The 26,526-nt window shown below is 48.7% G+C and overlaps 1 protein-coding gene across 1 annotated transcript in view; it reads left to right on the top strand.

The window, feature by feature from the left end:
• LOC109696643 (polycystin-1-like protein 2) overlaps positions 1-26,526 on the top strand; it is an 80,780-nt gene that overhangs the window by 46,802 nt on the left and 7,452 nt on the right. Inside the window, 17 exon segments of the mRNA XM_074056923.1 lie at positions 1,848-2,078; positions 3,282-3,383; positions 5,532-5,710; positions 7,110-7,256; positions 9,480-9,679; positions 10,071-10,288; positions 10,783-10,999; positions 14,693-14,921; positions 15,866-16,070; positions 17,278-17,371; positions 19,135-19,272; positions 19,886-20,071; positions 21,061-21,147; positions 21,150-21,381; positions 22,293-22,426; positions 23,015-23,142; positions 23,276-23,439. Of these exon segments, the coding sequence (XP_073913024.1) occupies positions 1,848-2,078; positions 3,282-3,383; positions 5,532-5,710; positions 7,110-7,256; positions 9,480-9,679; positions 10,071-10,288; positions 10,783-10,999; positions 14,693-14,921; positions 15,866-16,070; positions 17,278-17,371; positions 19,135-19,272; positions 19,886-20,071; positions 21,061-21,147; positions 21,150-21,381; positions 22,293-22,426; positions 23,015-23,142; positions 23,276-23,439 (2,891 nt within the window).

The raw sequence follows: 26,526 nt of genomic DNA on the forward strand, positions 1-26,526 counted from the left end.
ATGCTAGAAAGGGCTGGGAATGCCACTGACCTCAGGGATTTGTGAAAGCCCTGGAGGTGCCAGACATGGTAGCATGTGTCTAAAATACCAGCACTGAGGCAGGAAGATAGAGAATTCAAGGTAATCCTAGGCAACATAGTATGACCCTGTTTCAAAAAAAAGTGAAAGAGGGAGAGAAAGAAAGAAACAAAGAAACAAAGGGAAGAAAGGAGGAAAGAAAAGAAAGAACCCTGAAGGACAAAGATATTGGGCATAAACGAAGACGGGTCCCTGACTCCAGCACCAAGGTCTGATCACCAGCACCTGCTTGGATCTCTTCTCTGAAAGCAGCAACACCCCTTCCTGGTGCCAGGTGTTCCCGTAAGGCCCACAGCTGTGGGTCAAATGCTGAGCAAGGTGAGGTAACAATGAGAAACACCACAAAACAAACATAGAACCAAGAGCCACCTGAAATTCATAATAAATAGCTGGCCCCATGCCCATGTGTAGGGCGAGCCTTTGCTGGTGGTTCATTAAGGGAAAGAGGCAGAATTACCTATTGGGTCATAATTGGGCTGCAGAGAGGTTCTTCCTACCAGGTGTCGAGGGGAGAGCTTTCCAGATGCGAGTCTCTTGTGCCCTTTCCTTCCGTCCCACTTTGTGGCAGACCCTGGAATGAAAAGTGGTGCTGCACTGAAGGGCTAAATTGACTCTTCTTCACCCCTCAAATGGTTCTAGAGTGAGAGACCAAGCTGGCTGAGGCATGTGGGGACGGCTTGCCTTAACCATGCAGGAATGAAGCACGAGTACACCCAGACCAGCTCCTCTCTGCCCACCTGCTGTTCCACACCTTCCTGGCATTGAGATGCCAGCCTAAGATTTGAACACTTGTCCTTTCCTTTTCTTTTCCATGACTCCCAATCTGGCTCTTTGCTCTTCAGTATAAACTGACCGACTATCCCAGTTTACTGACAAGAGTTCCTGGGACTCAGGACTTTGAGTTAGAAAAGCCTGAAAGTCCCGGGCAAACCGAGACAAGGTGTTTACCCAGATTGCTTTCAGCTGTGCTCTCAACTGGCATGTGGCCAGGCACAGTGTTAGTACCCAGGAAATGATTGTCCTGTGAAAGAGCATCAAGTGGGCCAACGATGGGAGGGACACAGGACAAGTCTGTGGATGCTTTTGGGGGTGGGGACAATGGAGACTCCAACCTCACCTGCAACACTTCTCTAAAACAGGCAAAGCAGATTGACAAACTGTTCAGACTTCCCAAGAGGGTGCTGGGTTTGTTAAAATGATATTTATTCTCTGGGCTGCAGACATAGTTCAATGGTAGAGCTCTTGCCTACCATGCACAAAGCTCTGGGTTCCATCCTCAGCATCATGAACTAAAATCATATTCTTTGAATTTGCAAATTGATTTTAAATAAGAAAGCCCAGGGGAATCCCGAAGCCTGGGTCTCAGCAGTCTGAACAGTCCCCCCCCTCCCCAGGTTAGTTGTTCCTCTGTATCCAAGGGTCATGAATTCCAGGTCTGCCTGTGGATGCCAAAATTCATAGGAGCTCAAGTTCCTTCTATTTTAAAAAGGTGTAGTATTTGCATGTAATCTGCACACGTTTTCCTGTAAACTTTAGCTCATCTTTGATTAGTTTTGATAACGTAACACAGTGTAAATTCTGTGCAAATAGTTGCTATACAGCACAGACACATTTATTTAAAAATACATTTTTCATCTGAGGTTGACTGAATCTGTGGCTGACTATAAAATGTTCATCCCAAAGTGGATGTCATTTTTCTCTCCTGGGGCTCAAGTCATCCAGGGATGAAGTCCCAAAGGTTTCTACCAATGACCATTTGTGGGTTGCAGGTGGGGCCTCAGACCACCGCCTCCCAGACACACTGCTTGTGCAACCACCTCACCTTCTTTGGAAGCACATTCCTGGTGATGCCCAATGCTGTTGACGTCCGTCAGACTGCTGAATTCTTTGCCACCTTCGAGGACAACCCTGTGGTTGTGACCACTGTGGGCTGCCTCTGTGTGGTCTATGTGTTGGTGGTGATCTGGGCAAGGAGGAAGGATGCAAAGAATCAGGCCAAGGTGAAGTTGAATGGCCTCTGGGAATGGGAGGGAAAAGCAAGGGGCATCCTCATGCAAGGGCTCTGGGGGACAGAGCCCAGGTGGGTTGCTGAAAGGCCAGCTGCTGTCCAGGCCTTAATGTCTGGGGTCATCTTAGCCAAACTAGCCCATTTCCCTAGTTATCTACAAAATGTCCTTTTCATCAAATTATCAGGAAGAATATGCTGCTGACCAATAACTGAGGACTTATTAAGAGTCATGCATTAACCCACTTAATGCTCACAGTAGCCCTAGGAGAAAGGTGCCTGTGTTGAGGGTCTTAAGACCGCTCTCAGGCTCAATGATTTGCTAGAAGAACTCACAGATCTCAGAATGGTAAATGAACTCATGGTTAGGATTGATTACAGCAAAAGGACACAGGTTAAAATGAGCAAAGGACAAAGAGACCAGATTTGGCTTCTGGTTGTTCTCTTCCCATGGAGCCTACAGAGGCAGTGTTTAATTTTCCCGTGATGGTGTGTGATGACATGCAGGAAGTATTGTCAACTCACCTGAGTTTTGGTGTCCTTGGAGTCAGACACCCTAGTAGGCAGTGCCTGACTGCCTGACCTCAATGACTGTCTCCAGCCTCCCCCAGCAGAGATCAAACTGGCACAGTCAGCCCAAGGCTCAAGGCTTCCACCATAAATCTCATTGTCAGCATAGGCTGTCTGGCCTGCCCCAATGCCTCAGGTACGCACGGGATATTCCATTGACTTCGAATTTATCACCTGGGACCATGGCCAGTCCTTTCTTTGGAATGTGCAGGGTTTGAACACCCCAAGTTTGCTGAGTGTACCCTACACTGCATAGCAGCTCTGTCACCTCAAAGAGGAGGCGGTCAACAATGGAAAGGTCAATCAATTGGCCTAAAGTTACCAAATGGGAGCCAGAATTTAAACTAGATCTGACAGCGTAAGATAGGGCTGAAGGTAGAAATGAGATCAAACAACAAATTGCTCAGCAAATTATTTGAAACAACAAAATTATTCATTTTAATTTTGTTTTACTGATATGTTTTACTTGGAACCTTGTATAAAGAAGCATTCTCACCTGATGGAATGAATACATAGCACATGGGGTTTTTTGCCCTTTATCTGTCTTGAACACCCCATTCGTTGTTGGCCAGCGTGTGATGAGTGAACTCACTGAGCAGAGTCCTCCTGACACTGTCCTTCTGTCCAGGTGAAAGTCACAGTGCTGGAGGACAATGATCCCTTTGCCCAGTACCACTACCTGGTTACAGTCTACACTGGACACCGACGAGGAGCAGTCACATCCTCAAAGGTACCCACAACACGACCCCTTGGTCAATCTGCATGTCCACCCAGCAAAGCGTTCCTCTGCTATTGAGGAGTGACCTTAGCACAGTGGATAGGTGTTGGAAGTTTTTCTCTCTTTTGACTTTGTTCGTTAGAGGAAAGGATCTTTTGTCAAACAAAAGATTACCTTAAGCCCCAATACTTGAAAGGACAAAGGAGGAGTGCTTCAGAAAGGGCCAAGTCTACCCATGAGCTCTGAGCATCTCTCCCCCTCCATTCGAGAATCACCCAGCATTCAGTTTGTTGCCCAAAGGCAGGTATGCTCACAGATGAAGCAGCCAGTCAGTAAACGTATCAAGAAAAATGGGGGAGACACAATTCCTGAGTGAGAAGGAAGAAAGGAAAGAAGGAAAACATTTGAGAACAGCCAGTCTTGATCTAGACTTGAGGTGCATTGAGCCAAGAAGTCAGGTGCAGCTGCCTATCCTGGCTGACGAGAGGGATGGAGGAAAAAATTCCAACTGTTTGTGGAGTCTCTGCGATGCTTGAGTGTTTAGCCATGTTGCATGTAGCAGGCTTCTCCGTACTGTCCTAGCCTCCTTAATCAAGCCTGGCCTGGGCCATGTCCTCATCTGAATACATCAATCATCCCTGCAGCAGCCTCTGAGATTCCCTTGTGAGAGCTGAGGGGTTCATGGGATGCAGTTTGGGAACTAGGAACTATCATGGCTTGTGTGCATAGTACTGGAGAAAATGCCATTGTTTTCAAATATGAAATTAGATTTTATGAGGGTAGGGTGTTTATTTTGTTTTTTAAATTATGTTATTTTATTATGTGCATTTTATTTTAAAATTTAAACATTTTCATTTACTGCCATGTGTTAGGTCCTAGATCAGCTGTGTGACTGAGTCAGTGCTTGGTAACTATTTGTTGAAGGAACATAGGGCCCATTTTCATACAACCGGTGACATACCACTCCCTTCCACTTGATCCTGAAGAGTCAGCCTCAGTAGGAGAGCAGTGAAAAGTCTCTCGTTCACAGGCCATTTCTCTTCATGGAGAGTTGTCACACTTCAACCTGATATTGCCTGAGTTTGTGTTCACCTAGAACAGTGGTTCTCAACTAGAGGTGATGTTGCCCCTGGGTACCATTGGCAGGGCCGGAGACATCCAGGCCCCAATGTCAGTAGTAGAGGTAGAAAAACCCTGCTGTTGGTGGGGAGGAGAAGGAAGGTGGCACAAACAGTGTATGCACATGTAAATAATGTAAAAATGATAAAATAAAAGGAAAAAAGAAAAAGAAAAACCCTGCTGTTAAAGCTGAACCTGAAATAAGGATTCCAGTACAAGTGATTTATCTGAGATGGGATCCCAGGAGACTCCCTGGGAATCCACATAAGGGAAGGAAGACAGCCAATAAAGGGTGCAGGGTCAAACTGTTACTCCATGGGGCCTGGAGCCTAACCCCACTGGGAGACTCAAAAAACAGTAAGAAACATGTGCCCTGAAGGCATCCCAGCTGGGGGAGGGGGAACTGGGCTCTCTCCAGTTCATACCAGTCACTGGCTGAACAGCCTGCAGGGGCCATACGTCTCTGCCCCTCTGACTGCTGCTCTAACAGCCAAAGAGAACCCCTGGAGAAAGAGGGCAGCAGCTGGCAGTTGGTGTGGGTGCAGGGAGGCTGCACTGGTGGGCACAGGCAGAATCTGCCAAAGCTGGCTTTGACTCCATCAGTCAGTCACTGCCCACTAGCACCACTTGAACAGCTTCAGAAAGACACATATCCTGGGCCTGGTGGCCAATATTCTTACTTGGTAAGAATGACCTAGGGTGGTGGACCCTGGGAATGTGCATTTTCAACACAGTGGGCATTCTTTCATTCACATCTCAGGACCAGGCTCTCTGAGAGGCACTGAAATATCGTCGTTAGGGGAGCGCAGTTCCTGCCCTTAGCCCTTACAAATAAATATGTAAGTTTGTAAAGGTCACCAGCAAGCATTTTAGGAATTTAGTGTCACACCAAATCAGCATGCAACTGAAAAAAAAAAAAACACAGGCAGGTCTAAGATGGGAAGAGAGGAGCAGGTGAAAGGGCCAGGCCTCATTGTTTTTTGTTGGTTTCTGGCCACCCCAATGAAGTAGAAGTGGCCATTCCTAGTCTCTGGATTTCAGGTAACTGTCACCCTGTATGGCTTGGATGGAGAGAGTGAGCCCCACCACCTGTCAGACCCCGACTCCCCAGTTTTTGAGCGAGGAGGAGTGGATGTCTTCTTGCTTTCTACCCTGTTTCCCCTGGGAGAGCTGCAGAGCCTCAGGCTATGGCATGACAACTCAGGGGACCGGCCATCCTGGTGAGTCTGGAAAAGGAAAACCATGAGGACTTTTCAAAACTTCACACTTGCCACCTTCTTGGCCTTCACAAGCCTCCACAAAACACCTGGTCTGCACAAACCAGACCAGTAGGTAGAAGGACTGATGGGTTAGTCCCATGCTTGGTCCTGTTGCAGCATCAACCTGAAACCTAGCCAGGTTTCAAGCTGCAAGTTCAGAGCAGAGCTCTTCCCATGTTCTCAGAGGTCAAGACTCAAATGAGTGGAGTCAGTCTGACCAGCCACCAGCAGCTGGCAGCTTTAGAAAAACACAGCGTTTGTACTGCTGTCTTTAATTCTCCAAATTCCTGGGATGCAGACTCCTAGATGGAGTTGAACATGTGGGGTGTCTGTTATGGGGGTGCTGGGATCAGCATCTGGGAAGGGAGGGCAAAGCACAGATGGGCACAGAGGCATGTCAAACTGTGATGCTGTCCTGCAACAACTGGGTCCCTGGAGCTGTCCCAAGTTGGATCAAAATGCCCAGGTCCTGATCACACCAGGCCCCGCTGAGTGTTGGCCACCCCAGGAGGGCATGCAACCTTAACACTGGGGGCCTTTGCATCCCTGATGCAGCGGTCCTCCTGAAACAAAAGATGTGGAAGGCATCTCAGTGGGGTGCCCATTGCTGACTGAAGGCTCAGGGAAGGGCAGCTTGGCCATTTTTTTTTTTTTGGTAGTACTAAGATTTGAACTCAAGGTAGCTGAGATGACAGGCGTGTACCACCAGGCCTGGCTTGTTGGTTGAAATGAGGTTGGGCTAAATTTTTGCCCAGGCTGACTTTGAACCTTCATCCTCCTGGTCTCCGCCTCCCAAGTAGCTGGGATTAGAGGGTGCAACACCATGCTTGTTCTTCATGACTATTCTTACTGGTTGGATGATGACAGGGAAGAGCTGCTGCTGGATCTGACCTCTCTGACAGGCAAGGTAATGTCATTTCCTCTGAGGCCATGAAGTTGAAAAGATGAGACCTTTTAAGTCCTGATTCCCAGATAGATGGTGGCCTGTTGTCTGATTAGAAACACAAGAGAGAGTCATGTTCTGTGCTCCAGCCTGCATTTGCCTGAATACACATCCTTTGGACAGCTTGGCTTTGCTCACTCGTGACTGGATGCTGGCCCTGGGCTGGGTGCCATATGTAGGGGATCATGGTTTCCAAATGTGTCCTCTGCAAATGTGCCTTCTCTTGAACAGGTGGCCACCTCGCAGAGCCAGCTCTCCACTCACCTCCCCACAGGACAGTAGTTTTCATCTAGGCCCCAAGAATAATGAAGAAAATACAGTCTTTCTAGGGTTCAGGTTCACAAAGGTTTTGCTTCTGTGGTGTCTCAGGAAGTTTTACCCCAAATCCTTATCCTCAAAATGAGCTCGCCTTTCCAGGTGCGTAAGCCAGGTGCTGGTCTATGACCCGGCAATGAACCAGAAGTGGTATTTCCTCTGTAACTCATGGCTGTCCATTGACGTTGGAGACTGTGTCCTCGACAAGGTGTTTCCAGTGGCCACGGAGCAAGACAGGAAGCAGTTCAGGTATTTTTTTCTTCCTTTTTAAGTGGCCTCACAGTCCAGGTGTAACCAAATAAAAGCAAATTTCAGCCAGTGGACTGGGCGTCTTTGAATACATGACTGTCATGACCAGGCTGTCCTGTCAGGAATGAGGGCTCTGGAAGGAAGACACTTCTGTCTTCCAGGCATGGGAATGGTTAGCCGTATTTCTGATCAGTGTCACAAGATAGAGCTTTTCTACATCAGTGGACACAGGCATTTGAATGGAGACTCAGCAGCTGGGCCTTCGGGGCTCCTTTTCCATGTGTTTACCCCAAATGTATCTTCCACTTCTACTACTCTTGTGTCTCCTTCCACACTGGTCTGCAAATGCATTTAAGCAGATGCTAGTGTAAGCACACTCACACACACACGCACACATGTAGATTGATATTTTTAGTGGTATGGGGTTTGAACTCAGGCCTTGAGCTTGCCAGGCAGACACTCTACCACTTGAAATATGTCCCTACACCTTTTTGCTTTAGCTATTTTTCAGATAAGGTCTAGCGTTTGTGCCCAGGCTGGTCTGAACCCCTGATCCTCCTATCTATACTTCACTCTTTGTTGGAATGACAGGTATGTACCACGGCATCTAGCTTATTAGTTGAGATGGGGTCATTTGAATTTTTTGCCTGGGCTGGTCTTAAACATCAATCCTCCTAATCTCTGCCTCTCTAGTAGCTAGGGATAAACCTAGCTACAGCGTTAACCACTGCGCCCAGCCTTATATCTTTTGAAGTGGCACGTTACTCTAAATGTGTTGCCTTTTTCTTTAATAATGTATGGTGACCATCCTTTTGGGAGATGATGTTTGGGTCAAGGTATTTTCTTACTGGTTTTGTAATAGTCCACAGAATGGACGTCACACAGTGAATTCATCCAGTCTTATCAATGGGCAGTAGTCTGTTTCCAGAGTGTTTGTGCAGGTGGCTTTCCTTCCAACTGCCCATTAGGGCCTCCAAGAGGGAAGAACCTAAATTAGAGACTTGGACACAGCAAGAGATACAACACAGACAGTGATATGGACGGTGCATCCCTCATGCCTGCCAGTGGCTTGCTATATGAACATGGACAGTCACGTAACCTCTGAAGGGCTCAGCCTCTATATCTAAGAGTTGTTCAATGTCCCCACCCCAGGGGACATGCACATCCCATGGAGTGACATTTGTCACGTGTTTAACATGGTGTGTGGCTCGGAGTAAGTTCTTCACCCCATGAACAAGTACTATGACTCTGCTGCATCAGAGGATGGGGTGCCTGGAACCTAGAGAGGAGCTCTCTGAAGATAGGGCTGGGTCCTCCTTGCCATGGATCCCTGGTACCCAGCACAGTGCCTGGCACACAGCACTGGGCTCAACATATATTTGTTGAATGAATAAGGCAATGTAGAAAATCACTGTTGGCAATTGGCCTCTCTCTTCGTGTACCTTTAAAGATAGTCCACTCACAAGCCCTAGAGTGGTGGTCAGGTTATTGGATGGCCTTAGAGAGTGCTGACCTTGACCAAGCGGTATAGGCTCCAACTGGAAACCCAATTCTGAAGATGCTCTGAACAATTTAGGCCCTTGGGTCACCCTTAAACTATATTCTACTCCCAGGGAAACAACACGGTCTTAATGATAATGGGGCGCCATTTTCAGAGACTGCCTTGTAATTTTTATTCTCTCAAACGGAGCCCAGTTTGAACCCAAATCTGGGGATTTTTAACCACTATCCTCTAGTGCTCTAATTACAAAAAAACTAATGATACTGTGATTATATTGTAATTATTATAATTATAGTAAAAATAATAATATGGATACCAATTGAACACTCACCTGCGTGCTAGTACTGTCTCAAATGCTTTACAAAAATGGTGGCTTTGAATCTTTTTGACCATCTACTGAGGTAGGTTCTGTTATTATCTCCATTTTATAGACAAGTAAACTGAGGCACAAAGGGTAACATCACTTGCCTGAAGTCACAGAGCTGGTAAGAAGACAGGCTAGGATTACAACACAGCTCATTTCAGAGTTCCTATCATTAACTTCTGATGCTGATAGGATGCTGGATTTCATCTATAATAGAAAAAATGTATAGGGCAAATCTTAGGAGCAAATCCTTCTCTTTCTTCCTCCCTCTCATGCTAAGAGTGCTCCAAAGAGACCAGTCCCTCTCCACCCTGTCCCTCTAAATACCTGTTCTTCCCTCTCTCCCTCCTGCCTGCAGCCACCTGTTTTTCATGAAAACCTCCTCGGGCTTCCAGGAAGGGCACCTTTGGTACTCTGTCTTCAGCAGCTTGGCTCGGAGCAGCTTCACGCGTGTGCAGAGGGTGTCCTGCTGCTTCTCCTTGCTCCTCTGCACCATGCTCACCAGTATCATGTTCTGGGGTGTCCCCAAAGACCCAGCTGAGCAAAAGATGGACTTGGGTAATTCTGGCTGTCACGATATTCAGGGCTAGTGCCTGGTGGCTATCAGACTTCACTGTCCCAGCAATGCTACCGTGATCCAGAATTTTCATGGAGGCTTGGTCACGTGTGGAAAGTGGCTGCCCACTGTGTGACTGACCTTAGCCTCCAGCCCATCCAGAAGTCATGCATTTGGCTCAGGTCCACTAGAAACCATATTCTTAGCACCGACTATCTGATGTAGCCCAAGGCCCCAGGTAAACAAAGACCCTCTTATCAGGCAGGACATCCCAGACTTACAGGAATTGGGCCTGGCTGAGACTTCAGTGCTCAGCCACCTTCTGTAAGGGTTGGGCAGGCCTGGGCTCTGGGTGCTATCTCTCTCTTTGACCTGTCCCTCCCTCTTCTCCAGGCAAAATTGAGTTCACGTGGCAAGAAGTGATGATTGGACTGGAGAGCTCTGTCCTCATGTTCCCCATCAACCTCGTGATCGTCCAGAGCTTTCGAAATGCCCGTCCTCGGGTCACAGAGGATCAGAACCCTGGGAAAAAAGACCACGGGCTCCTCAGCCTGACTCCCTCACCACAGCCAGTGGAGGATAGCCTTCTGACCCCTGAAGCAGTGACCAAAGTATATCCTCCACCTCAGCTGGTGTGTGTGTGGTGTGACAGAAGTGGGAGTGCAGCTGAGGCTTGGGGCCTGGCATACCTGTGTTGTATGACAGTCTTAGTGCTGAGATTCCTCAGCAGGAGCACATATGTGCGTGTACACATACGTGCACATGCAGATTTTTGAGTATTTATTGTGTGTAAAATATTCCACCCTCATTACAGACTCCCAGACTGAAAGCCCACAGGAGAGACTCCTCCCCTGCACTCATGTACTGCACAAGTTTTTATTGAGCACTTACTGGGTGCTCATTTTGAGGAATACAGCCTTGAACCCTAGAAGAGGGATTTTAGAGGTGATGGAACAGAGGTTCAAGGAGGTCAAGATTGTGCCTCAGTAGGCAGAGCTGGGGTTCAAAGGCAGATCACCAGGCCCAAGATGCATGCTCTTGAGTGCTTCACTGCACCCCCTTGCTGCTGCTCACGTCCTCTCACCTTGCCTGGGCTGCCTTGCAGGACATGTGGAGATTGGTCAGCTCACTATTTAAAGCTCTGAAGACCCCACTGCCAGCCTTGGGCTGGGACTCTGCGAGTTTGATGGACATCAACAACCTCCTGGCCTTGGTGGAAGACATCGTTTGTCTGCAGAACATGGCCCGGCAGGGGTTTTGGGAGGAAAGCAAAAAGACAGAGGACTCTTTTGCGCTCACTCTTGGGACTATGCATGTGAAAAGTAAGTCCTGGACATTCCAGTGCCAAGGGAAGTGGCTTTCTGCAGCCAGGTGGCTATCTGGCCAGGTCAGAGGGCCATGTCTGGATCACTGAGGATTTAAGGAGCTGTGCTGGGTTCTCCCTCACTCCCTCTATATCTCACGGGCATCTGCTATTCTCAAATGCCAAGCTGCCTCCCACTATCCCTTGAATGTTTTTCCTCCTTTGCCTGGCCAACTCGTACTCAGTCTTTAGTCCTGGCTTAAGCGGCCCTTCCTCAGGGACCAACCCAAACCTCCTGGCTATAATAAAGCTCCTGATCCCCTGGTTTTTGGTCCTTAAGATTCCCCTTGCATCCAACCCGCTTATGGTCAAATAACGAATGCTGCTTGCAGTCCGTACCTTCTTGAGGTGGGAGCTCTCCATTCGTCTCACCTTTGCTCAGAAGGACCACCTTTGGGTACTGGCTCCCCTATGGAGCAGCTGTGTGACCTTGGCAAGTTGCCTCCGTTCTCTGAGCCTCAGTTCCTTTCTCCTGTCAAGTGTCAGGGGCTTCAAGTTGAACTAGATGCACTTCCAAATGTGGGGGTGGGGGGGCAGGACCACAAGACGATAAACAGGGCAGTGAAACACAGATGGAAAAAGTTCTTTTCCACCTTCGCTTTCATTCCTCATCATTAGGTCAGGAAGTCAAGGAAAAATCTCAATTGGTGCCACTGTGTCTTCAGTGCTGTTCGGCCACTTGTTAATCATGTTTGGCGTAGGTAATTTGTCTCAAATGCTAGCCTTCTGCAACAATATCCCGCTGGAATTTAGTGACATTTTATTAAGTTCTACCTGAGGCATATTGTTCTGATTTAAGCTGGCTTCCTGAGTCCTCTCTTGCCCCTTTCCTGCCTGTGTAGTGAGCTTACCATCACTGTTATAAATTACCCGAGGTAATAACTTGTAAGGAGGAAAGGTTTGTTTGGCTCACTGTTTCAGGCCATGGCCCTGTTGCTTTGGGCCTGGAGGCAGAACACTATGGTGGCTGGAGGGGTGGTGGGGGAGAGGGAGGGAGAACAGCCAAGGTCCCAATATTCCCTTCAATAGCACCCTCAAGTGACCTAATGTCCTTTCACTAGGCCCCACCATCTAAAGGTTCCACCACCTCCCAGTAGCACCACAGACAGTGACCAGGCCTTTAACACACGGTCCTTTGGGGGACATTTCTGGTTCAAACTCTGGCAGTTTTCTGACCAGATCCACACTGCTGGTGTTGAGAGCAGCACCATCCCTAGGACGGATGGAAATGCTCTACAGCTTCTTTGTGGCTGGGAGGGAGGGGGTTGGAATGCTACCAGTGTGCGCTGGATGCTGGTCACTGTAAGTGTGGTCTGCAGAATGGGCAATTTGCTTTCGTGAACTTGGCTCCAGCCCAGATGGAGTGAGCTCGATGGTCTGTGGGGAGGCCAGGCAAGGGTGCTTTATGCCAGTTACTGGGGTGCTTTCCACGCACGTGGAAGGTGGACGCCTCACCTCCTAACTGTAGGACTGGGGCTGTCATGGCCAGGCCCACGCTGACCCCATGCTGCAGTGGCAGGAAGGAGTATGTCCTGGGAGCAGGCATGTGCAGTCTATAAGGCCATCTCTACAGGGCTGTGTTTGCACTGGACACTTAGCCCTGGGTTTGGGGCTTTTGGTAGTAACAGTTGGACATCCTGGCAGTGGACCAGGACCCTTAAGTGGGCCTTAAGTGGCCCTTAAGAATACAGCCAGACAGGGTGCAAGGGCAGCTCTGCAGCTTGGGTCAAGTTGCTCAACCTCTCAGAGATGCACTTTCTTTCTCTATGAAAGAGGAGTATTGAGCCAGCTGGCTTCGCAGCTTGCTGTGAGGACTGAATGAGATTGTAGGACATAAAAAATGCTTAGGTCTCACCTGGCACAGAACAGGCATTCAGTAAGTGGTGTTATGATTGGCAGGGATGGTGTCTTCCCAAAACATTAGCAGGTCTTGCAACACAGAGTGTTGACACAACTCTAGCTGTGGCTTCCGTGAGGGAGGGTGAGGGAGGAGGCTTCCAGTCAGAGGGGGTGAGAGTAGACTTTGTCCCAGGCATTTACCTAGCTAGAGTCAGCATCTATCTGTGATACACATTTTTTAGTCACAACCTTCTCTGGGCACACTTTTTTCTTCCTCATTCATCTGTCACTGGTGACTGAGGGAGAGGCCATGGAGGAAAGGGCTCCAGATGGCCATCTCCAACACCCAATTGCCCCTAGGGACAGTGAACTGGTCCAGAGCCCAACCCATATTGCCACAGGACAATGTGTCCCTGGGTACTAGCCTGCAAGCTGGCCCAGAGACTGGGGCCTGGCTCGACCAATTTGGCACAGGCCAAATTTCTCTTAAAAGGCATAGGGCTTGGTGGAAAGGTTTGAACTTTTTCTATAATAGATATGTTACCTCTCTAATTTAAACAAAAAGATGTTTTCAAGAAAAATTTAAGCAAGCGTGGTAGCACATGCCTATAATCCAAGCTTTTGAGAGGCTAAAGTAGGAGGATCTCAGCCTGGACTACATAGAAAGACCCTGTCTCCAAACCAAAACCAAACAAATGAAAACTCTTAGAGGGCTTGAGGTGTACCTCGGTGGTAGAATGCTTGCCTAGTATGTGTGAGGCCCTGAACTAGATCCCCAGCACCACACACCCCCCCACACCCAACTTAGGAATCTGAAATATGAACCAAACCAACCGTAGAAAGCAAACACGCATGAGCTAAAGAGGGGGATGAAGAGGGGGATGGTGACGGATAGATATTGGACAGTTAATGATTTTTAATCATTTTAAAATTCATAATGCCGTCACAGTGGTGTAAGTCCTTATTTTCTACAGAAATGTCTAAATTATTTCATGAGATGACGTGTGCTCTGGAATCTTCTTCAGAGCTGTCCGTGTGGAGAGAGTGGGTGGGTGCAAGCAGAGCAGCTGGGAGCTGATTCATCTCGTCACCCCCTCGCTTCTGTATGTTTGGAACGTTTCATAACTGAAAGTGTGAAAACACAGGATCAAGACGTACGCCATCTTTGACACTAGATAAAACAGAAGTAATTGTAGATGAGATAATACCATGTCTAGGAGTGGCCTTAAAACACACTTTGGGAGCAGAATGTTGGGGGCAGAGATGAGACAAGATTGGCCAAAAGAACTAATTGTTGCAATGTGGTGGTGGACATGGTATTCTCTCTCTCTCTCTCTCTCTCTCTCTCTCTCTCTCTCTCTCTCTCTCGTTATTGGTGATTGAACCCAGGGCAGGGCCTCGCGCATACTAGGCAACTTGCTCTACCACTTGAGCCACACCTAGTCCTTTGGTTTTCATTTTGTTTTTGAGACAGGGTCTCCCTGGTGATCTTTGCCCAGGTTAGCCTTAAACTCGAGGTCATCCTACATCCACCTCCAAGTAGCTAGGATTAGAAGCATGTCACCTCTCCTAGCTCTTCTCTGTGTGGAAGGAAACTTTGGAACTGTCCCCAGGAAAAATCTAAATGAAAAAATCAAATCCTGGCTGGCCTGTGACCCTAGACCCTCACTCCTCAGTCTCTTGACACCTCAGCTTTCTCACCGCTTGGCATGCAGTTGTTTAAACTCAAAGCCACTACTCTTACTGTTGTTTTTATTGTTGCTGGTTTACTGTCACTTGGCACCAGCTGATCACGTTCCCCCTCGCTCCCCAGAGAAAACACAGCACCTCAAGCCCAAGCTGGCCCAGAGTGGCTCTTGGAAGGACAGCACCTACAGGCAGTGTCTCTACCTTCAGCTGGAATGCATGGAACAAGAGCTGCAGCTGGTGGGGCCCAGGGGGTTCCCGAAGCACCACAGCCATGCCCAGGCCCTCAGGCAGCTGCAGACCCTGAAGAGCTGCCTTAGGGGACAGCCTGGCCTCCTGCCCCCAGCGTGTGCCAGGTAATCCTCTTCTCGGGGGGCTGAGTGGGCTTCTGCCCTCTCCAGCTTGGGGCTGTGGGACAGGACATCCTGACCAACCTTAGAGGGATAGCCGTCCACCCAGACCTCCAGGAGGAAGGGATTCAGGATTTCTGGGGATGCTCAGGGAGGCCAGGGCAAATAGGGCTGTTTGCTGGAAGACACTCGCCGCCGTTTGTGCAGCACTTTTCACAATTTACAATCGTATTCGCACGGCTGTTTCCTAGCTGTGCACCCTCGTACAGTCCTGCATCCTCTCTGAGCCTCGGTTTCTTCATCTGTAAAATGGGAATGCTAGCGTTGCTGTCCTGATTCAAACGTAAAATAAAGTGCCCTTTTTAAGATAACCAGTGAACTTCGAACAGAGACAGGTAATCGGATGACATTAAGGAATTCTTATTAATTTGTTAGATGTGACAATGACGTAGTGAGAAAATGATCATTTTTGAGATGCATTCTGAAGTAATGAGGGATAGTTTTGTACCATGTCCCATCCACCATATAAAGGAATAGGAGTGGGGGAGGTGGGGAGAGATGGAACAAGTATGACGTGTGGTGACAGTTGCTGAAACCAATGGAGGAAACTGGGGGTTTGCTGTGCTTACTGGTTTTGTAAGATGAGACATTTTCACAATAAAAAATTTTTAAATTCTGTAGAACCAGCCTTCTAGGCTTGCTATGAGGAATAATAGAGCCAATCTGTGTACAGCAACTGAAAAGGGTAGCATCCTCTAGAATGCACTGAATAAATGCCACTTTTGTTACTTAGCAAAGTACAGAGATGGCCTTCTGAGGTAGGGACATGTTACAGAGGAGAAACTGAGGGTCTGACAGGTCAACGTCACGCAGATGATGAGCTCGGAGTGGGATTTGAACTTGAGCCCACTGCTGGCACCCTGACTGTATCTGTCCACTCTCCTTTGCAGCACTCCTCGGGCCAGCAGGCCCCCTGGTAGCCTGCCCTGGTGGTGTGTCTTGGTGGGCTGGTTCCTGGTGGTGACCACCAGCGGTATGGCAGCCTTCTTCACCATGCTCTATGGCTTGCACTATGGGAGGGCCAGTTCCCTCAGGTGGCTCATCTCCATGGCTGTCTCCCTTGTGGAGAGTGTGTTCATCACCCAGCCCCTAAAGGTCAGGACCCCTGCTCCAAAACGGTTCCCCTCCTCTCTTCTTCCCACCCCCGGCCTCCTAGGAGTAGTCCTATCCTTGGGCTCCAGCCATTCCTTTATTCACTCAACGTACGTTCATAGCGTACCACTTCTGTGCAGGCCCTGGGCAGGGAGGATACCAGGGATGATTACCATAAAAACCCAAGTTATTGGACACTCCAGGCTTAGTGTTGTACTGGGAGGCTCAAATTTCATAATCGCCATCATCCTTAGGATTGCAAGAAATTTTATATGTAAGAAAACTTGAGGTTAAGAAGATCACAGCGGGTAGGGATGTAGCTGGGCGGCAGAGCGATTACCTAGCATACAAGGCCTGGGGATTGATCATCAGCACCCTCCTGAAAAGAAAGAACTCAAGATCACAGATACCTTGCCCTAGCCTATCTGCATATGTGATTATGTGTAATACCTGCTTCCTCAATTCTGAGTTGCTTTTGACTGTGAGATAGGACTACAGTCTAAAGGAACATTCCTTCAGAAAAAACACCCAGGCATTAAATGTGTGCATTAAAAAGTGAAATTCCCCACAAACTATATATTAGAGTTGTAGAAGTTCTAAACTCAGACCTGGAGCTGGGCAGTGGGGGGCACAGCTTCCTCTGGGAGCTCAGGCAGGAGGCAATCCCTGGGGAACCCCTGGAGGAAGAGATACTCTGTTGGGATGGGTGGCAGGGTGGGGGAGACTGCAGGAAGAGGGGAACACTTAAGTAACTCTTTACAACTGTGAGAATTGCCAAGTCCCGCACACCTGTTCTACCCTCTTGTTCCCCCCGGGTATCCTGAACAGCCTCTATGATAAGACTCAAAAAACCTTTGTGGCCTCCCCACTAAGCTAGGCTGGACTATGATGAGCAGGGTGTGTCCTGACTCTTTACTCCCAACCAAACCACAGAATCCTGCTGCTTGTGCACAGCAGGTGAGGGGTGAAGTCGCCCTAGGCAGGTCACCAGGTGAGAAGGCTCAGGTGAGTTCAAGGACTTGCCAGATTCTCTGATAGTGGCCCTTCCTCCTCCTAACAACTGGTCTCTGAAGAGAGTAACCTTTCCCATGGGATGCTTTCGAGCCTAGCTCCTATACCTATTGCACAGAAGGGGCCCAGGCTTGTTCCCTCAGACCAGTCCTTGAGAGCCACCAGCACAGGCTTGGGGCTCATACCAGGTGAGTTCCAGGTGCTGGGCTTTGCTGCTTTCTTTGCATCGGTCTTGAAGAGAGAAGATGAGGACGACACTGCGCCCTTCCTGCCAAGATATCTGCGTGGCCCAGGTAATGGGGCCTTGGTGGGAGGGGCACTGGTCTGGCTGCCTGGTGGTCTTGAGAGGTGGAGTATGCCTGTGGAATCCAGCCTCTGGGGGGTCCTGGGCCTCACTGATTCCCAGACTTCATTCTGCACTAGCCTTCACTGGGATTTGTGACATCCCAAAGCAGCCAGAAAAAGTGTTAACCTTCTTATTTCTCTGATACCCTAGCCTGGTCCTTCAGCCAGAAGAGCCCATTGGGAGCCCAACTCCCTGCCTTGGCCATTCTCTGTGTAATCCCAAGCATGCAGCTTTCTTCCCCAGACACAAGTGGCTGGGCTTTAGAATGAAAACCAAAAGACATTCAACTTGTAGGTGGGCTGCAAAAAGTGGCTTCAAACTACCTTTTAGGAAAATCAGTGGGCCAACTCTTCCCCATACCTCTTTTGGTTTGGGTTTTGGTTTTTGCGGTACTGGGGACTGAACTCCACGCCTCAAGCACTCTACCACTTGAGCTAAAACCCCCTGTCCCCCTGCCTGCTTGTATGAAGATTTACAAGGACATAGCACTGTGACCTCTGGCCTAGGAGGCTCAGTCTGACTTCTAACTTCCTAACTGGAACCCTGAGGTTGCTGACAACAAGAGCACACAAACACACAAGCCAACAGCACAGAATCAAACTTCTATGAGTCATTTTTTTATTTACAGGGAACATAGTCAGGAACCAGCAAACCAAAGCCCCCATGCACACATCGTTATGCAGTGCAGGCCTCTTTCTGGGCCTGAATTCTTCTACTTTAGGATAGAGTTTTGGCCTTGCACTTCCAAAAGCCCATTAAAATCTTTCAAGACAGAGTAATTTTTCTCCAAAGAGACGCCAGCCTCTAGACCAATTAAATATTCATTCAGTTATTCTTTTGGCAAATCTTCAGGGAGCTCTGTCTGTGTGCCAGACAGTGAAGGCTCAGGGACATAATTTACACAAAATTCACCCATTAGTGGCATTCAATTAAAATGTAGTAAATTTACAGAGTTTTGTCACCATTGTTGCAATCCAGATTTGAAGAAGCTTTGTCACCTCAGGAGGGGCCCTTTGGCCCATCTGAAGTCACTCCCTACCCTACCCCCAGCTCCAGGCAACAGGGCACTGACTGGATGGAATGGGTCACTGCTCCTGGAATAAGCAGGCCATCTGGGGAGGTGACATCTCAGTGTGAATTCTGGAGAGAACGGAGGGGGGGGGTGGTGTGTTTGAGGAGGAACCAAACAGGGCAGTCCTCTCTGCTGAGGTGGCACCTAAGTTATCCCCTGAAGTATGGGGAATAGGAGGAACTGCACACGGGACATGTGCAAAGGCTCTGAGGTGCAGTGGAAATGATCATTTTACAGCAACCACTGACAGTACGGCAGGAGTACAGGATGTTGGGATGGTGGAGATGGTGTAAGCTGAGGGTGGAAAGGGCCAAGGAAACAGATCCTGCAGGGCCTTGGTTTTTTAAAATTTTATAAGGATTACTGTGGTTGATTTTGGAGACCTTAGGTATTAGGTCACAAGTGGAAATGGGGAGACCAGGAAGGAGGGAGGCAAGAGATGACAAATGCTGTTGGCAGTGGGGGAGGAGGGTGACTGAAAGCCATAAATCCAAGACAATTGGGTCCATACACGCTTAGAGGATTGGCTGAAGTGTCAAGTAGTGATAACATTTGGTGAGTGTGGGTCTTCTGGTTGCAAACTCAGAGCCTGGTCCCACTGCTGGGTGGGGATTGCCCTGGTATCCTTGTCTACACAGGCCCCTATGCCCGGTTCCAAACACGGAGACGTAGCAGCAAGGAGGACTACCAGCCACTTCTTGCCACCACTGTAGAGAAGATGAAAAACATCCGCCTCAAGGAACAGAAGGCACTTGCCCTCATCAGAGAAATCCTTGGTAGGCAGCCTTCCCAGGCACGGTTCTCAACCTAGATTCAGCTTGTAGTCTTTCATAAGTCCCTTACAGGGACTTCTGAACCGCAGTTTCCCTAGATGATGTTTCACTGTACTGAAAATCTTTTGACTTTAAGGTCTGAGCTCCCTCCTATGGCTCCACCCACCTCAAGTCTCCCCTCTGGGTTCCCTGTGCCCCAAGCTGCAGCTACAGCAGCTTCTACAGCTCCTGGGACTCTGTGCCCTCGTCCAAGTCCTGGCTTTTGACTAGACTGTGTCATCTTACCTGCATGAAATGTGTCCACCTTTCTCCCACATTTTCTTATTCCTTGGCCCAATCACTGTGCCTGCAGAAAGGCTTTCCCTGACCTTTTGTATATGTCTTCATGGGGTCCCTCAGATGCAGACCTGGACACATAGTTCACGTAAGAAGTGATCCCAGCAGCACTGGCAGGAAGGAAAGAGCAGTGGGGAGTATTCATGAAGCTGAGATGGAGTGCAACCAGGGGTTCAGTCCTGCTAGCAACTGTTCTGAGCTCTGTACCATTCTACTTCCTGCTATGGACTTGGTGGGAGTCAAGGTCCCTGCCTCAGTGGGGGCTGTGCATCTTTTCCAGCATACCTGGGTTTCCTGTGGATGCTGTTGCTGGTGGCCTATGGGCAGAGGGACCCCAGTGCCTACCACTTCCACAGGCACCTTGAGCAAAGTTTCACCCAAGCCTTCTCAGCTGTGTTGGGCTTCCAAGAGTTCTTTGAGTGGGCCAATACCACCCTCGTGAACAACCTGTATGGTCATCACCCAGGTACAGTCCCCTGGCCTCAGAACTTCGCACCAGACCCCTAGAACATGTTGCTATCTGGGAGCAGGTGTAAGTCACTGACACCTGCTATTTTTCATAAGAAAAACAATAGCCCAGGATCATGCTATGAATGAGATCCCCTCAGAGGGCCCCTCACAATGATCTGTGGGTGCTGCTGCTAACACCAGGGAGGGGCCACCAGCCCTCCTTGAGCCAGGTGGAGAGCATATCTTATTTTGTTTTTTGAGACAGAGTCTTGCTGTATAATGCAGGCTGGTCTTAAACTCCCAATCCTCCTGTCTCAGCTTCACAAATGCTGGGTTTACAGGTGTGAATCACCACAAAGCTTGGAGAATGTCTTAAGTGAGAGATAAGCAAGTCTTAATTGGCTAGGCAGGAGGAACAATGGGAGGCAAGCCAAGCCCACCACACCACAGCAGGGCCTTAAAACTACAACACATGTAGCTATCATGGCGGGTGAGTGAAGTAGAGCAAGAGAGATAAAGACCAGGCCATGAAGGAGCTCAGATGTTCACATTGTATCCTCCAGGTTAGGGGGTACCTTGGGTGGATTCTACAAGAGGAAGCAACATGGCTTTGGAAGCACGTGAGCCCTGGAGTGGAGAGTGAGTGAGCCGGGATGTCATGGAGACAAGATGAGGGTTGATGCAGGGACACGGTGATGGAGAAAAGGGATGGATGCATAAAACAAGGACGCAGCAGCATTGCTGGGACTCAGTGACCATTGGGATGGAAGGGTTGAGGAGAAGGATACGGGTTCCCTGTGAGAACTTACGCAGGGAGTAGAATAGGTCCAAGATGGACAGATGGGAGGTCCTCTGGATGAACATAGTCTATATTTGGCCATGAGCTCTCTTGGCTGTCTCTCTAATGGCTGCAGTGAAGTTCATATCAGCATCCAGGCTAGCGAGCAAGGGATATGTTAAGATGATTTCACTTGTTAGACTTACTCTCCTATTTTTCATCTTTAGGCTTTGTCACTGATGGGAACGCCAAGCTGGTTGGCAGTGCCCACATTCGCCAAGTGAGGGTCCGGGAAAGCTCTTGCCCTCTTGCCTCTTGGCTTCTTTTGATGGATGCCGTGCACCATATTCTCTGGATGTGGAAGACTTGGCAGATTATGGGGAGGGTTGGAATGCCTCCACCCTCAATAACAGCAGTGGCTTTCCCCAGGCTTGGCAGTACCAAAGCCAGAGCCAACGTCAAGGTTATCCCATGTGGGGCAAACTCACTGTGTATGGGGGAGGAGGCTATGTCGTCCCCTTGGGGACTGATCGCCAAAGTGCATCAAGGTAATGCTGACTCTATTCTTTTGCAGCTGAGTAAAGACATTTGCTATAGTACGTGTTGGATTAGATCATGCAGCCTTCAAAATAGAGCTGGGCCAAGTTCATTTATGTCACTGTGGAAGGGGCTGGAACATTCAGATTGAATTTTCAGGTCTCTGGAAACTTCATTCCCAGAGTTGGAAGGGAAGTTCCTCTCCAGCTAGTGTACACACACACACACACACACACACACACACACAATTCCATTTTCTCCTCACAACGATCTGGAGGTGCTGTTGCTAACACCATCATAGATGAGGAAACCAAGGCATGGAGAAGTTATTAGCTTGCCCAAGAGACAGCCAGGGTTTGAGCCCAGGTCCCTCTGCCACCACCAGGACACATGCTTTTTCCACCATGTCAACCTGTCAGATCTCAGGAGCTGGTCTCGTGGGAGCTGCCAACCCAGAAAGGACCCTGGCAGCTGCTGCTGCTGCCTACCTAAGCCCCCGATGCTTACGTGGTTCCTCCAACACCACAGTTCTCAGACTTAAAAAGAATTCCACTCCCCTGGACAGAGGGCTCACCCAAGCACGTATTCTTAGACCCCAGACCTGGCATTTCTAATGCATCAGTTCTTGGTGGAGTCTGAGAAGCTGTATTTCCAACAAGTTCCCGGATGCTAGTCTAAGGGCCCTCCCCCCACCCTTTTTGAGAACCTCTGTTCTAACGGCAGGAGACAGTAAGTACCAAAATATCATATCATGCCATGGACTGGCAAGCTGTGACCACACACAGGAGTAGCTCTAGCAGTCTGGGAGCAGAGTGGAGACAGAAGGACAGGGTTTGAACAGGAAATCTTGCATTGTCCAGGAACTGAGGGACGGGGGCACCCGCATGATGGAGAATATCCCAAATGCCCCTCTGCCCCACAGAATTCTCCAGTATCTCTTTGACAACACCTGGCTGGACACTCTGACAAGGGCTGTGTTTGTGGAGTTCACTGTCTACAATGCCAATGTCAACCTGTTTTGCATCGTCACACTCACACTGGAGACCAGCGCTCTGGGTGAGCTGCCTCGCCTGGACCCCCTCCACTGGGCTGCCTCTCCTGACCCAGCTGGGCCCCACTGTACCCAGGCCAGGATTCCAGGGAAAATAGCTATTTGGGAAGTTTGAAGGTATGGGTCTTGGTTCACCTTGCTGCTGTGTATCCCCAGCCTCAAAGGCAAGGCACTGAGCTGCCCTAGCTTTGATCCGCTCTTCTCTGGCCTTGTCACTAAAAAATTATTACAATGGGATTTTTAAAAGGAAAAGACAGGCAAGTGTCTTTAAAAGCAGATTGACTCTTTGGGCATACTGGTCACTAGATAAACTGGTCTTCACCTGGAGTAAGTAGACTGCTGTTAACCTGGTGGGTGTGCTCTGGCTGGAGGTGCCATGCACCCCTATGTAGAGGGTTGGGGGGATCTTCCACTGCAGCGCCTTTGTCCCTTCTGATGCATCCATCGTCTCTGGCACGTGTCCACGCTTAGTTCCTGGGGTGTCTTCGTCTTCTCTGCCTGCCAGCCCTCAGAAAAGCTTGAGTCAGGCTACTGTCAGAGGCGGTGGCTCTGAGCAGCAGCTGTGGTGAGCAGAAAGTGCTTTGCTCCCACAGGAACCTTCTTCACACACGTGGCCCTGCAGAACCTGCGCCTGTACCTCTTCACAGACGGCTGGCACCCCTTCGTGGTGGCAGCAGAGCTCATTTACTTCGTCTTCCTCTTCTATTACATGGTGGTGCAGGTGAGGGGGACATGGGACTCCTAAGACTAGGGCCTCTGAGCTTCCCCAGGATTTGTAACCCTGCCAGGGGCCCTCCTGTGTGTTGGGGCAGTCAGGCCACAGCCTTCTGAATCACCGGGGGCTCCTTTCCCAGGGCAAGTTCATGAGGAGGCAGAAGTGGGGCTATTTCTGCAGCAAGTGGAATCTTCTGGAACTGGTCATCATCCTGGCTAGCTGGAGTGCCCTGGCAGTGTTTGTGAAGAGGGCCATCCTGGCAGAGCGTGACCTCCAGCGCTACTGGGAGCACAGAGGGGGTGAGTGGTTGCCTCTCAGCATCTCTGCCCCTGCTGGTCCTTCTTTCTCCAGCTGTCAGAGGGAGACTCTGGGGACTCTGAAGGCCTTTAGCCTATCACAGGCACTCCTAGCAGAAGTAACTGCAGCTACCACCTAGATTTAGGTGTGGGGCCTGGAGCATCCACAATTGGAGAGAATTCTTTAAGGCAAAATATAATACGATCTGCAGGGCCATGCAGCATCGGCTTACGTTCCCCCCAGTCTTTGGGAAGAGCTTTTGCAAGGAGTAGTTCCCCAGTAAGCCTGCCTCTGCTACCATGTGTCAAGTATCCTCTGTGTGTTAGGCAGGGCACATTAACTTGAAAGCCCTAGCACAGAGTGGATATATGTCTGATGTATTCGTATGACACTGAGCCACCGACGAGGGCAGATGTTATCATTGCCCGTCTAACAGGGAAATTCAGGCTCAGAGAGGTCATGGGACCCACAAGGCTGCGCGACTTGAAGGTGGCAAAGAAGTAATTTAAGTGGAGTTTGTGTGGTTCCAGGATTGAATGGCTTTTACTTGGATAATTGCGTTTCTTGTCTCACTCTTTTTAAATGTTATATCTAACCTTTATTAAGTTATTACTGGAAGTTTCAGGTTGTCATAAAAATGCCAGTTTAAGAGCACTTTCTCTGCTGGGCACCGGTGGCTCACGGAGGCTGAGATTAGGAGGATCACTGTTTGAGGCCAGCCCAGGCACATAGTTCACGAGACCCCATTTCCAAAAATAACCAGAGCATATGGACTGGAGGCGTGGATCAAATGGTAGAGTGCTTCCTTTGTAAGAGCGAAGCTTTGAGTTCAAACCCCACTTCCACCAAAAAAGTAAATCAAATAATAATAATAAAAGCACTTTCTCACCTACTTTAATCCTCCTGAGACCACTAAGAGAGGACATCATCATCACCCTTAATGTAAATGAGGACATCATCTGTTATGAGGCTCAGAGGGGTTGTTTGCGCAATGTCCACAGCAAGCAAATGCAGGACTCAGAATTTGAGCTCCATTCCCAACCTCCACTCTAACATGGCCTCATCCATTCAACAAACCAGCAGTGAGCTCTGCTTTGCGCTACACCCACGTTCTCAAACCAAACATGTGACAAAAACTCTACCCTCTGTGAAGGCGTTTAAGCAGCACTTCTGTTTTCATTCAAGCTGATGGCGAACTGATGCAAAAGTTATTTCTAAAACTTAAAGGTACAAGTTCTTTAGCTCTAGAAGTGGTCAACAAAGAACAAGGGGGATGGGGAGCAAATTCAGCCCTGCTTTTGTAAAGAAAGTTTTTTTTTGTTTTGTTTTGTCTTTTGTTTTTTGCGGTGCTGGGGCTTGAACTCAGGACCTGCACTTTGAGCCACTCCACCAGCCCTTTTTTATGATGAGTCTTTTCGAGATAGGCTCTTGCAAACTATTTGCCTAGGCTGGCTTTGAACCTCGATTGTCCTAATCTCTGAATCCTGAGTAGCTAGGATTACAGGTGTGAGCTACCAGTGCCCAGCTAATAATTTTTTTTTATTTGTTTGGTTTTTGGTTTTGGTTTTCTGAGATAAGAGTCTCACTGTGTAGCCCAGAATGGCCTCAAACTCCCCCATCTTTCTACCTCAGCCTCCCCAGTGCTGGGATTACAGATGTGAACCACCACACCCAGCTGTAAGTAGAGTTTTCCTGTAACACTGACACACGCATTTGCTCACATAATGTGTGCTGCTTTCCCACTACCATGGCAGCATTGAGTCATTGTGACAGAGCCCATCTGGGCTACACAGCCTCCAGTGTGGACTCCCTGGCCCTGTACAGAGAAAGTTTGTCGGCCTAGAGAACAAAGCTCTAGGAAGGAACAATGCCGAGTTCGTTGTAGGTCACCCAGGAGTGAGGTCATTGACCACAAGTTGTGACCATCACTCTGTCCTCCACTGGTCATGCTGGGATTCTGCAAAATGATCGAAGACATGTTTCATCCTTTACATCCATGCAGGTGGTCTTATTTGTGTGGGTTGAAAACAATTTCACAGCTGAGACTTCTTTTTTTATACTGAATGTCATGTCAGAAAACATAAACAAAAGCTACCAGTGTAACAGAAACCTGAGAATAGTTTGAACTCTTTTTTTTTTTTTTTTGGTGTGCTGGGGAATTGAACCCTGAAACCGAGGGACTCAACCCATGCTTGCTCTACCACCGAGCACACCTGGAAAACCCAAGTGCATTCAAGTTTGAAACTTCTCTTAGAACCCTCAGTTGAATTTGATTAATTTATTAACCAAAGTTTTGTTTTTATTTCAGAAACTTGTAAATTTCATTTTGTTGTTAGAATAGATAAGCTGTTTTTACAGCCAGGACCTGATGAAACCCAGGGCCTTGATACATGGTAAGCACACATTCTACCACTGTACACCCCAACCCAGGTCCTGAATTTAATTAAACACTTTTCAAGACAAATGATTTGCTTCCTGGCTCCATAATCCAGGGTTCTCAGCCTTGGCCCTCAGTAGGATCAAGGAGGGGGAAGAATGAATCCTGCTATCCTGGCTCTTCCCAGACCCACTTGTTCCGTGTTGGGAGGTAGTCCCCCCCTGGTATTTCAATGTTCCCTGTGCTATTTTAATATGTAGTCAAGGTTGAGACCGTGTTTCAGTGAAAGCCAATTGCCTCCATAAGGGAGGGCACACAGATTGTTGTTGTTTCCACACATTGAGCAATAAAATTGCATGAGCGGGTTAAGTATTTTAAGAGACCTAAGAAGGGCTGCAGGAGCCCATAGCAGCTATGCATTCCAGCAACTCCTATCTGCTTGAAGAGGAGGGAGGCTCTGGAAGGCCAGAGACTTAGGTAGCAGCATGGTTCTCACTCAGGCCTGGCCAGGACCTGAGGTGGCAAAACTAGTCCACACATCTGCTCCCTAAGCGTGGCTCTGCTGAGCGCTGTCCTCAGTGGCATCTAAGAGCTCAGAGAATGTAAGGGAAAGCTCTCAGCGGGGGAAGGCAGGCTCTCATTAACCTGTTCAGAAAGGCTTCTTCAGTAACATGACTGTAAGGCTGACCTGAAAAAACATGTCCACATACAACTTT

Source organism: Castor canadensis, chromosome 15, assembly GCF_047511655.1.
Source record: "Castor canadensis chromosome 15, mCasCan1.hap1v2, whole genome shotgun sequence".
NCBI classification, from domain to species: domain Eukaryota; kingdom Metazoa; phylum Chordata; class Mammalia; order Rodentia; family Castoridae; genus Castor; species Castor canadensis.